Raw genomic sequence first — 13,962 nt, forward strand, 5'->3', positions numbered from 1 at the left:
CGGAAAAAAAAAAAAAAAAAAAAAAAAAAAAAAAAAAGTGGAAAAAACGAAATTGTCTATCAGTCATAAAATGAATTTTTAAAAATGTGTTTTATTCACATGATAAAATACTACACAGCAAAAATAATAACAAATTAGTGCCACAAACAGTAACATGAAAGAGGGCCAGCCCCTTGGCTCACTCAGAGAGTGCAGCACTGGTAGCACCAAGGCCGCAGGTTCGGATCCTATCTAGGGATGGCCGGTGCGCTCACTGGCTGAGCGTGGTGCAGACGACACCATGCCGAGGGTTGCAATCCCCTTACTGGTCAGAAAAAAAGAAAAAAAAAAAAAACATGAAAGAATTTCACAATCATACTGTTAAGAGAGAATCCAGACACAAAAGTATACACACTTACTTAAAATCTATAATTTTTTTATGATGTTCAAGAATACAAAAAACTAATCTCTGGTAATACAAGTCAGAACAGAAGTTACTTGAGGGTAGAAGAAGGACAGTATTGATGGATAAGTGGCATGAGGAATTCTTTTGAGGTGCTGGAAATATCTTAATATTTATTATTTTAATAGTCTATATCTTAATCTAGGTGATGATTAGAAAGTTATACACATACAGGGCCGGCCCAGTGGTGCACTGGAGAGTGCGCCGCTTGGGAGCACGGCGGCGCTCCCACCGAGGGTTCGGATCCCATGTGGAGACCGGTTCCCGCTCACTGGCTGAGCGCAGTGCGGGCGCAACACCGAGGGTTGTGATCCAGTTGCCGGTCCCCGGTATGGGCGCAACACCGAGGGTTGCGATCCCGTTACCGGTCAGTAAAAAAGACAAAAAGGAAAAAAACGAAATTTATACACATACATAAAAATTCAATTTACAGATCTGTGCTTAAGATCTGTGCACTTACAGTATGTATGTCCAATAAAATTTATAATAAAAGAAAAAATTGCCTTCCACAGACTTATAAATCAACTTATGTCCAAAGAATATCTTGTTTTAGAGTAAAAAAAAAAATCAAAAAAATCTCAAATAAGATTCCACTTTACAATAGATTTCAAACTCACATAATGTCTACTGCTTATATCAAATCAACAAGTTACACAATACCACTATTAGAACACAAGGAAAAATTAAATTTCAGATGCAAGACTTCTCTGAAGTGACACCTTAAGAAATATACTAAAGAAAAAATATTTTCATTTACAAATACAAGTAGATTCCAGAAGTTATTTCAATATTACTCTTCATTTATGCTTTTATTCACTTCATGACATCCAGTACCCTTCTACTGCGGATAACTAAAGAGCCATCCATTGTTTGTCTTTCCAGTAAACAAAATAAGGCCATATTCTCAACACACATAATTTTTGACTGAACTACATACTCAAACTTTCTCTGCTTGCCAGTATACCAAAATCACTAACATTATATTACTCCCAAATGAAACCCATAAAAAATAATTTCCTGGCAAACAATCTTAACATGGCAAGGTCTACTGGCACCCAACTTGTAATAAATAACAGACTAATTGGTATTTACCTCAAATATGCCCTTGCATGTTTGCTTTAAAGCTTTTGGTGTATAAAAGCTACGCTAAATATTTCAAGGGACAGATACACTTTTCTTAGCTCAATATCTTGGCGACACCTAGTGTCACATCACTGAAGTACAGGTTTAGTATCCCCTATGCAAAACGCTTGGGAACGTTGGTGGTATAGTGGTGAGCTAGCTGCCTTCCAAAATGCTTGGGACCGAAAAAAAGAAAAAGAAAACAGAGAAAAAGAAATAGGAATAAAAGAAATAAATAAAAATTTAAAAATAAAGTAAAAATAAATAGATAAATAAATAAATAATAATGCTTGGGACCAGAAGGGTCTGGGGATGGGACCCAAGTCTAAACATGAAATTCATTTATGTTTCGAACACACATAGCCTGAAAGTAATTTTACACAATATTTTTAATAATTTTGTGCATGAAATACATGACCCATCGCATGAGGTCAGGTGTAGAATTTTACAACTGTGGCGTCATGTCAGCACTCAAAAATTTGAGTTTTTAGAGCATTGAATTTTGGAGCATTTTGGATTTCAGATTTTTAGATTTGGGATGCTCAACCTGTATATAGAAAGTTCCAAGAAAACACTATAAATGCATTTTCAAGATTTTTTTTTAAATATTAAGCATTTCAAAAGAAGATGAAAGGGGCTGACTGGTTAGCTCACTTGGATCTCCTTACCAACCAGACACCAAAAAAGAAAATAAGAAGACTAAGTTGCCACTTAAATATACAGCAAAAAAGTATGGAAAAATATCAGACGACTTTTACAAATGTACTACCCTTGGGTTTTTCTATCCATTGAAAATTTTAAAAGAAAATCCCTTATTACTTATAAGAGAATAGGCTATACAATATAATATTTGCTTTACATAATTTTTATCATAATGTAAGCATTAAGTCTCATAATCAAATTCCATTTTTTCTAGAACTACGCCATCTAACACACCAGGCAGCACCAGTCCCCAGGTCAAAACCTTGGAGGCATCTATAACTTTTTCTTCTCTTCTAAATGTCTTACTGCTTATCAAATGTCTTAATGCTTACCAAGGTTTTTTGTAATCCTCTTACAACAAACTTAGCTCAGCCTCTCAACATTTAACATTTAGACAATGTTGAAACTGACTCCTAACTGGCCTCGTAACCATTTCTTTTCTCCTTATCTTCTATTCATTCCAATGCACCGCAAGATCAATCTTATTATCTTATAACACCAAGGTCAAGGGTTTGGATACCCATACTGGCCAGCCGCCAAAAAACACAAACAAACAAAAAACCAATCTTTATTAAATACAGCTTTTGGAATATAACTATTACTAAAAGATTTTCACTGAGTCCATATTGGCTGAAAAATTAAGTCCAACTTGTCATCCTGCAATCCAAATCTCCTCCCTTAAAATTCTATATCCTATTCCCATACCCACTAAGAACATATAACTCCTAAAATAATCATAGAAATGTTATTTGTGGGGCCGGCCCGTGGCTCACTCGGTAGAGTGCGGTGCTGATAACACCAAGGCCCCGGGTTCGGATCCCATATAGGGATGGCCGGTTCGCTCACTGGCTGAGCGTGGTGCTGACAACACCAAGTCAAGGGTTAAGATCCCCTTACCGGTCATCTTTAAAAAAAAAAAAAAGAAAGAAAGAAATGTTATTTGTGTTAAATAAAATAATAAATGATAGCACATTATCTAAAACATACACATTGTCATAAACAAGTCCTCCTCCAACTGGACGCACTGTTGATAGAACTTTTCAAACCATCTATGATAAAGAACCAATGACTTTAAAAAATATTTTTTTAATTCCCAGTCTGGCACATATACTTCTGTAAACTACAAATACATGTTTGGATGATGTGCACTGGCAAATAGCTATAGATTTCTAAAAACTTACTTTCATTTTTCTACAAACCTTGTTGCAACCAGTATCAGACAGTTCACTATAACCAGTTCATAGACCAGCAACAGTCAATGGTCCACACATTTAAACTTAACTCGCTATCTTCCCACCCAAATCTGCTCCTCACATACCATTCTTATTCTTAGAAGCAATATCACTATCTACATCTGTTCAAAATTCCCCAATGTTTACATTTACTTTGAAGTGCATTGAGTAAGACAGAGAGATGGGTATGAGATAAAGCAAGTAAAATTTTAATGGTACAATCTAGGGATTGGGTATATGTGTTTTCACGGTAAAATTGCTTTAAACTGGCCCTATATTTGAAGTTTTAGATGTTCTTACAATGGTTAACAAAGCCCTAGCCCACAGCTACCTCTTAGAGGTAATCTCTTCTTCTTCAACCTGCCCACCCAGCTCCAACTAAAGTACCTCTTTGCTGTTCCTCAATACAGGAAACATATTCCCACCACAGAGTGTTTGTACTGGCTTGTAAAGCTCCTCCCTCAAATATTCATATGGATCACTCCTCCATAGCTCAGCTCAACTGGGCCATTGAGGGACTTTCCAAGACCACCCTATATAAAACAGCAAGCCACAGCAACACAACCACCCTACCATAACACTTCACCATCTAACAGGGAACATATTAGCTTATTATCTATCTGCCCCACCCTCCAACTCATCTACCTAAAATGGAAATTCCACAAGAATGACTTTGCTTTGCTCACTGTTGTTTTCCCAGCACCTTCAATGCAGTCGGGCACGTGACAGGTAATCAGAAAAATCTTTGCTAAGTAAATGAATTAATAAATGAATGGGGTAAGAATAAATGACATGGCTTTACGAGAATGCAATTTGGCAGATCTATCAAGAGCCTTACTTCTATTGATCTCTCCAAATTACATGAGCATAAGATAATTATCTCAATATTCTTTAAGTAGAAAAATTAAGAAATCTAAATCAATGTCCACCTTACAGCCTCTGACTGTGTTTGCTGTTTCAATCTTACCCTGACTAAACCTTATTCTTTTTTGTGTGGGTTTTTTGGGGGTTGTTTTTTGACAGCTGGCTGGTGTGGAGATCTGAACTGTCAACCTTGTTATCAACAATGTGTGCTCTAACCAACTGAGCTACCTAGACAGACCTTTTTTTTTTTTTAATTTTGGTGGCTAGTCAGTACGGGGATCAAACCCTGAATCTCAGTGTTATCAGCACCACTTTTTAACCAACTGAGCTAACCAGTTAGCCCCCATTATTCTTTATTTCAGATGCCACCTGTTTATCATACTCTCTTATGCTTTCTTGAAATCATAAATTAAGTCGTATATTATTTTATTTAAATCTGTCTCTCCTCCAAGGCTCCATGACAGCAAAGACTATATCTCTTCTGCTCACCACTGTATATCCTAGACCTTTGTTGAATAAATGAACACCATTTAAATCCTCATAATTCATGGCACCAAATCAATCAAGTCTAAGACTGGGGCCAGCCCGTGGCTCACTCGGGTGAGTGTGGTTCTGATAACGCCAAGGCCATGGGTTCGGATCCCATATAGGGATGACCGGTTAGCTCACTGGGTGAGCATGGTGCTGACAACACCAAGTCAAGGGTTAAGATCCCCTTACCGGTCATCTTTAAAAATAAATAAATAAATAAATCAAGTCTAAGACTAGAAGAAAAAAAAATCAAGTTCAATATTGTAAAATAACTAAAATAAATACTAAGATAACAAAGGCTAATAGAACTGAGTTAAAAAGAAGTATGGAACTGTTTTATTCCCCATGTGAATCTCATAAAACTCTTTGGTTTTTAATCTACGTACGTGTGTAACTTTGATTTTTTTTTAAATAAGAATTTAAGCAGGAGAGCTTATATCACAAAAAAGGCAATAACATTGTTAGGTGGAAAAAAGGCTTGTTTACCTAAAACACCAAGATAACAAACAATTATTCTTTCTATGTTATATCAGATAGGAAAGCTGGTGTTTTCCGGCAGCCATCTCATACACAAAGTGGTAGATATAGGCAATAGAGAAACTACTTCTGCACAGTTTTGCTTTTGAGCTAACTCTAATTATATTCATAGACATCATCTAAGCTCCATACATATTAGTATAGTTCATAAATAGACAATTTTTAAAATGTTTAACCAGTATATGTTTACTTTCTTAATCTGAGACTTTTACAGGTGGGGCTTTTATATAAAATCAACAAAAGGGAGACCTGTGCACATATATTAGAAGCAAAAACTGAACTATTTTGGTTTGGACAGGGGTTGACTTTTTGCCCACCCTCACTTAACTCAAAAACAAATATGAGGGCTGGTCCAAGGCCACGGGTTCGGATCCCTATATAGGGATGGCCGGTTAGCTCACTTGGGAAAGCCTGTTGCTGACAACATCAAGTCAAGGGTTAAGATCTCCTTACCAGTCATCTTTAAAAAAAAAAAGCAAATATGATTTACAGTCTGCAAAGGTCCATTAAAGCCATTTATTTTCTAGGTTGGCCAACATAAGCTCCCCATTGTCTTGCATATGTTACTGAATAAATGACTGGTGATAAATTTCAGAAGGGTTTAGATAGAGTATCGGCTAGCAGTCACAGTAGTCTATAAAAGATAATTATAAGTATTTGAAAGTACATCCTAAGCTTTTACAAATGAGAACTAAGACTAATCTACCAAACTGTTTGCATGGCATATCTTTTGGTATCACATTTTGGAAGTGAAATACAACTCTTAAGTCATGGGCTTTGAATCTGAAATCAGATAGAACTAGGTTTGAATTCCAATTCCACCTCTTACAAGCAGTGTGACCTTACCACCTGTAAAATAGAGTAACTTCTACCTTGCAGTATACATTAGATGGCATAAGTGTATATAAACCTCTTTGACCATACTGAGAGCCCAATGAATGGAAAAGAAGCAGCTTATTTGGCTAGACTGCCTCCTAATTCTTGAAACAATACTCACAGGGATATACTACAACAGCACACAACTAGTCAAAGAAAACTCCATTAAGAGGGCTAGCTAGTTAGTTCACTTAGAGAGAGGTGTTGGTTACACCAAGGTCAAGCGTTCATATCCCCACAGTGGCCAACCACCAAAAAGGAAAAGAAAAGAAGTTCCATAAAGAAAAGAAATTCCATCAAGAAAAGATTATTCGAGCTTCTCAATCTGGGCTTAAGGACAAATAAAGACCTTTAAATTATTCAGAGATAAACACAAGTTAACTTTAAAAATATTAGAAGTCATACGTCTAATTACAACCAAAACAAGTGAGCAGTTAAAGCATCCTGAGTACCACCAAAGGAATCCAGTCAACACCCCTAATCACACAAGGCTCAACCTTCTTGCTAAAATTGCACCTTCCCCTTGCCTTCAATTCTGCCAACAAACAGCATAATGGAGCAAAATGAAGTCTCTATTAATAAGAAAAAGTTACGTTTACAAAATCCTTTCATCTGATCACAACCTAGAACTATTTCTCTTGGTAAGGGAAAAAAAACATTGCCAGACTTTAACTGCTTTGGCATGATACTTAAATTACAAAGAACATTGCGGTGGCTTGAAAAGTATCAACTATACATCCCAAAAGGCAAAAGAGAAAGAATACTTTGAATTCCATGACATAACAGCAGGATTCTTCTACCTCTTCAAGATAAAGCCAAGCCTTTTTTGTTGTTGTTAGAACAACTCAGCAAAATAAAATTCCAGGGCCGGCCCGGTGGCGCACTGGATAGTGCGCCGCTTGGGAAGCGCGGCGGCGCTCCCGCCCGAGGGTTCGGATCCCACATACAGACCGGTTCCCGCTCACTGGCTGAGCGAGGTGCGGGAGCAACACCAAAGGTTGCGATCCCGTTGCCGGTCCCGGTCCGGTACGGGGGCGACACTGAGGGTTGCGATCCGTTGCCGGACACGGAAAAAGACAAAAAATAAATAAATAAAAATAAAATAAAATAAAGTAAAATTCCAGTTTTATTGTTGGACAACATTGTTTCACACGTACATCAAACAGGCCAAAAAAAAAAACAGCAACTTCACAGACTAAAAAAGGAAAAAAAGAAACCTTTTATCTTTTGCCTTTTTAACCATTTCATACAAACCAACTACTTATAGAACAGCTAAGTACATACACAAAAACGTTACTGGAATATTCGGAATAAGATTGTTTTGTTGTTGTTTTTGCTTTTTTGTTTTACAAGGTTTTTTTTTTTTTTTTCTCCTTTGAGATTATAATGAACATGGTCACACCAAGTAAAGTCAGAAAATTTGCAACAGGGGAGGAAAAAAACCCAGTAGGTCAGAGAACGCTCCGAGGGATGGTTTGGTCATCCGAGATCCGTAAAAGTGGCTGACCCCTAACATTATGCACAAAAATATAAAATGTAAATTAAAAATGCAAACAAATTTTCCTTTGTAAAGTACTTTTAAGAAGAAAAGCAGGGCCTTGGACGTTTTGGTTCTTTTCTCCCTCCGTGGTTTGGCTGGTGGTGGAGCGCGCCTGTCGTCTGCTGGTGGCGCTGCCCGGGCGGGGCGGGTGGGCGGCGCTCTCTACTGGAAGGTGACCAAGTTTAGGTTCTAAGAGCGGAAAGGGAGGGTGAATAGGTCATGGAGGCCTTTCTTTTTTTTAAGTTTAACTTTTCCTTTTTTGCTGTCTAGGCATCCTCATCGGTCTTCTGCTTCTTGGTGTCAACGTCGTCGTCCTCCTCATCTTCATCTCCATCCTCTTCCTCACCATCGCCTTCCTCCTCCTCCTCTTCCTCCCCACCTTCCTCCTCTTCTTCGTCTACCTCATTGTCAGCCTCCTGCTCCCCATTTTCCTCATGAGCGTTCCCATTAGCTGGGGCGTCTCTTCCCCTCTCCGCCTCCTTCACAACTTCCTTCTTCTCCTTAAGTCCTTGGTGGCGATCTCGGAGCTGGTGTCCACGGCTGCGTCTGACATGGTGAGGCACACCGGGGACCCGATGTAACGGACTGAAAAAAAAGAGAGAGATCGGGAACTCCAGCGATAGAGCTGCCAGAGTCCGCGGCGACGGAGAAGGTGGTTGTGGCAAGTCCAGAGCCAGACCCCAGAACAATGCAAAGATGGCTTTTCAGAGCAGCCAGTTGAGCCAAACTGTTAAAAACAGAAAAACTAAACCCCAAATCCTAAACACTTAATAATATAATAATTACATGATTAGAATGAGAGACTAAAGTTCATCACAAGTGATTTATCGAAGAATGAACAATTTGTTAACTTAGAATGTTAAGCAATTATAAAGTCGATGTATTTGTTACTTAATAATCCTGTGACACAGGGCCGGCCTGTGGCTCACTCGGGAGAGTGTGCTGCTGGTAACACCAAGGCCACGGGTTCGGATCCTATATAAGGATGGCCGGTTGGCTCACTGGCTGAGCGTGGTGCTGACAACACCAAGTCAAGGGTTAAGATCCCCTTACCAGTCATCTTTAAAAAAACAAACAAAAAAACACCCCATGACACTAAGGCCAAATTCTGCACTCAAGAACATCCTGACTTCCATTAAATCTGGGGTAAATACAGGGGTACTTCAAAAAGTTCATGGAAAGATTCCTATTACCTTTTAATTCTATTTTTTCACAAACTTTCTGCAGTATCCCCGTAAATGTTTCCTTACAAATCTTTTAAGAAGTAACCATATTACCCAAAGGAAAGGGAAAAAAAAAAAAAGGAAAAAAAATTCTGGCTCAAACACACACACACACACACACAGACATTTTTAGGGGGCTTCAAACAAGCTGGGTGGACACATTTATTAAAGGTACAAATTTAAATTCTATACTCCCAGAGCCTCTAGTTGCAAAAGAACCACAAGAGAAGTCCACCCATCTACAGGACAGAGATGATATCTAGGCCATGCCAAACAATGGAAAATAAGTGAAACAAGCCAAAATACCCAGTCCTTACTACACCTCACTGAGCTGTGCCATTTCCATGCCTAAAAGATTAGGACATTTTATTTTTGTTAAAAAAAAATTTTTTTTTTTTTTTGGGTGGCTGGCACATACAGGGATTGAGCCCTGGACATTGGTGTTATCAGCATCAAGCTCTGACCAACCAACTATTCCACCAGCCCTAGGACGTTTTATTTTTGGTCACCCCAAGGAGGCACACATAGGACCCAATCGGCAAAGTAGGGCCAATATTTTGCAATGTAAAACATTTACCAAAATTACAAGTGCACTTAGCCTTTAACCCAATAATTCCACTGGAAGGAATTTATCCTATACAGATACACAGACATAAAATATCCTTTGTTCAAATTCATTCATTACATCATTGTTTTTCATACTAAAAAAAAAAAAAAAAAGGTTTTCATCAACTAATTAGGGAAAATCCAAAGAACAGAAGTATTATGCAGCTATGAAAGTCAATGAAGAACCTGTCTGAATATCCACATTAGGAAGTAAAATACAGCAAAGTACAGATGAAGGGTGGAAGAAATATATTTATACATGTTTTTATTTGCATAAAATACAGCTGTAAAAATACATAAGAAACTAGAAATCCAGATTGTGTCAAGGTGTGGGAAATGGAGGACAAGAATGGGAGGAATATTTTTACCCTTTTGTACCTCTTGAATTTTGTACATGAATGTTTTAAATGATTCAAAACATTAATATGGTGTTAATAATTGCTCATTTTAAAAAAGAAAAACCTTCTGTTAGCCTCAGTTTACTTTTCTGTAAAATGGGAATAATAACAATACCTAGTTAATAGGGTTACCATGAAGAAACATGAGACTTGCATGTAATGCAATTTACACGATTCCTAACTCACTTTACTAGTCATTTAGAGCATCTTTGATTTGCCACTTGCCCCTCATTCTCAGTGCCTTGTATAGTCCTGTACACATAGCAGTCTCTAAGTAATTGCTTGTGAAATAAATAGATGAGACATTAATAAAAGTATCTCCAGATTTCACATCAGCTAGCATGCTAGAAAGTATTATGTTTTAGGGATTCAACCACCTTCATACTTACAGGGATGCTCCAGACCTGCATTCCATCACTGTAGCCAATCATAACCAGCAATGGTGGTTCATTCCCAGTGCTATGTATTTCATGAAATTCCAAATTTCTTGATGTATCTGCATTGGAATTAAGTAACAGAGAAAAGAATTTTAAAGATACAATGTCAATCAAGAAAATGACTGCACTTCTTTGATGCCATTAGCATAACAATTGTTTAAATTGTTTTTTCAATTTGAAAGCCAAGCAGAAGTAAATGGGAGATACCATTTAAAAGAAAATGAACAAGAAGCTGAAATTATAAAACTAGTTGGTTTTTTTTTAAACAGAGTAAAGTTGATCCTTGAACAACAAAGGGGAAAAGCACTGCCCTCCCATGCCTTTGACACCCCATCACTCTTATCAATAACATAAACAGTTGATTAGCACATATTTTGTATGTTAAATGTACTATATACTGTATTCTCACAATAAAGAAAGCTAGAAAAGATAAAATGTTACTAAGAAAATCATAAGGAAAATAGATTTACAGTGTTTATTGAAAAAAAATCTACAATGTGAACCCACATAGTTCAAAGCTATGTTGTTTGAGGATCAACTATACCTACAATTATCAGCACAAATAAGGTTTTAAAAGTCAAATCCTGGTTTCCTCGGGCGAGGAAACCAGGAAACATGAACATCAGGAACAAAACCATCAGTAAATGATAAACAAAAATGAAAAACAACAATGCCAAAATAAATTAAATATAGATATGAAGTATAATCAATTTATACTATTTGTAAATTTAGCAATGGAAGAAAAAATATGTTCCTGATATAGGAAATAAATTCTGGTTTGTCTCAAGAAACTGGGTATATGGCCCATTACAAAATAATTATATGTACTGAGTAATCAACTTTTCCAGTTCACACCAGTAAATATTAAGTATCTGTTATATAATTGATACTATAAAGAATTTTATAGTAAACAAGACTCCACCTCAAAAATCACTAATTCAGGCCGGCCTGTGGCTCACTCGGTAGAGTGCGGTGCTGATAACACCAAGGCCACGGGTTCGGATCCCTATATAGGGATGGCCGGTTAGCTCATTTGGAGAGTGTGGTGCTGACAACACCAAGTCAAGGGTTATGATCCCCTTATCGGTCATCTTTAAAAAAAAAAATCTTGCAGGGTAATAACACCAAGGCCACGGGTTCGGGTCCTATATAGGGATGGCCGGTTTGCTCACTGGCTGAGCGTGGTGCTGACAACACCAAGCCAAGGGTTGAGATCCCCTTACCGGTCATCTTTTTAAAAAAAAAAAAAAAAAAAAATCACTAATTCAAGCATTCTGTTGTTTGCTTTGTTTTTTGTTACCTACCACCGACAGGGATCTAAACTATTGACCTTAGTGTTTTCGGTACCATACTCTTCCAAATGAGCTATCTAGCCAACCTGCAAGCATTCCATTCTAAGATTACAACCTCCTCCTCCAGCAAGTTTGCTCAACCATTTTCATTATAATTTATTGTTTGACTTCATGAGGATCTTCAGGCCACTGACGCTTCTGCACCACTACTTTTTAGGACCAACTAACAATATTTTCCCAGATTTGATAAATTATCTCAGAAATTTTCTGTCAGTAATCTAAATTCTGGGCTGGCCACTTAGCTCAGTTGTTTAGAGCACGGTGCTTATAACACCAAGGTCCAGGGTTAGATCCCTGTACTGGCCAGCCGCCGAAACCAAAGCAGAAAAAAAAATAAGTTCTAAATTCTCTTGTCCCTTTTTGTGGGATCTTTGCATGACACCCAAATAGCAAAATCTCAATCCTAGATGAACCCAACTACCCAGTATGCTAGTAAAAGGGTACTTCAAAAAGTTTATGAGAAAACAGAATTAAAAGATAATATGAGTCTTTCCATGAAATTTTTGAAGGACCCTCAAATGTTCTATAACAATAAAGTATACTGCTAGACAAAAATCAAGCAACAGAACAGAACTGGCACCACCATAAATTAATTCATCTCCACAAACCTCAACTAGACCCTCAAAACTGCACAACAAACCACACTTTCCTCCACCCAACTGCCTCTTCAACTCCTGCTTGTATCTCCAGCTTCACCTCGGCTCAGAATGGACCCCAACTGCTCCTGTGCCACAGATGGCTCCTGAACTTGGGCTGGCTCCTGTAAATGCAAAGAATGCAAATACACCTCCTGCAACAGCTGCTGCTCCTGGGGCCCATTGGGCTGCACTAAGTGCGCCCGGGGCTGCATCTGCAAAGGGGCATCAGACAAGTACAGATGCTCTGCCTGATGTGGGGAGAACCCTGCTGCCAGATATAATATAGCAAGGTACACAACCTGATTTTTTTTTTTTTTTGGTGGAACGCTAACCCGTTTGCTATGTTCCTTTTTTTATGAAATTGTGATTGATAATAAAAGTTGCTGATGTGGAAAAAAAAAAAAACAACTGCACAACAAATTTACTTTATTTTCTGGAACTTATTCCATAGTTTCTTCAGTGCCTTTCTTAAACCTTCTCCAAGCCCTGCTCCCATCCAATCTCTCCTCACTCAGCAGATATCTCCTACTGCACAGGTAAACTAGAAACTCACTGCTGCCAAAGACCTACCTGCATCCATGCCATCCTCCTCTCATTCCATCCTATCACAGTCATCTTTCCTTCTGTCTAAAGCAAACCCAACTGAGCTTTGGATCCCATCCTCTCCCACCTTCTCAGGACTGTTTTTCTAATCAGCCCTTTCCTATATATTCAATTCTTCTCTCTCTACTTGATATCTTTGAGGAGCATTTAAACATGTTCAAGTATCTCCTACCTCTAAAAAAACGTTTTATGTAATTCAGTACCGGGGATTTTAGGTATAAATGACAAAAGTAAGTTATAATATAAAAAAGCATTTTCATGACCCCAGTATAGGGAAAGACTTTTCTTTTTTTTTCTGTGGCTGGCTGGTACAGGGATCTAAACCTGTGACCTTGATGTTACCAGCACCACACTCTCCCAAGTGAACTAACTGGCCTGCTGGGAAAGACTTCTTAACATGACACACAAAAAAATCTCAGTGTAAAAGACTGGCAAGTTCTACTACATTTTTTATTATAGTAAAATGAAGAACTTCTGAGCCACCCCTATCAAAAGCCTGAAAACGTAAGCCACAGTGTAGAAGAAGAGATTTACAAAAAATACAACCCCACAAGGATTCACCCAGAACACGTAATTAAAAATCAATATAAAAAAGATGAGCAAGTCATTAGAAAAACAGGCAAGAGAAATGAAAAAGCACTTTATAAAAAAGGATATTCAAATAATCAATAAATATGAAAGGGGCTCAACATCATTTGTAATCAGGGAACCATTAATTAAAACCACAATGACAAAACCAACTGCTGGCAGTATGTGCAACAAAGAAGTTGCTTATTCACTGCTGGTGAATGTGAAATCAGTAAAATCACTTTAGAAAACAGTTTGGTACTGTTTGTAATATGTACTCAAGTTGAAGATA

General features: G+C 37.8%; 1 protein-coding gene across 1 annotated transcript in view; it reads right to left on the bottom strand.

The window, feature by feature from the left end:
* The window catches only part of LOC103604086 (breast carcinoma-amplified sequence 3-like), a gene marked incomplete at both ends in the record, with an annotated part of 144,874 nt that extends 134,234 nt beyond the window's left edge, over nt 1-10,640 (bottom strand). Inside the window, one exon of the mRNA XM_008588679.1 lies at nt 10,463-10,640. Within this exon, the coding sequence (XP_008586901.1) occupies nt 10,463-10,640 (178 nt within the window). The remainder of the gene's footprint in view (nt 1-10,462) is intronic.
* Between the last annotated feature and the right edge of the window lie 3,322 nt (nt 10,641-13,962).

Source organism: Galeopterus variegatus, unplaced genomic scaffold (assembly GCF_000696425.1).
Source record: "Galeopterus variegatus unplaced genomic scaffold, G_variegatus-3.0.2 Scaffold4952, whole genome shotgun sequence".
NCBI lineage: Eukaryota > Metazoa > Chordata > Mammalia > Dermoptera > Cynocephalidae > Galeopterus > Galeopterus variegatus.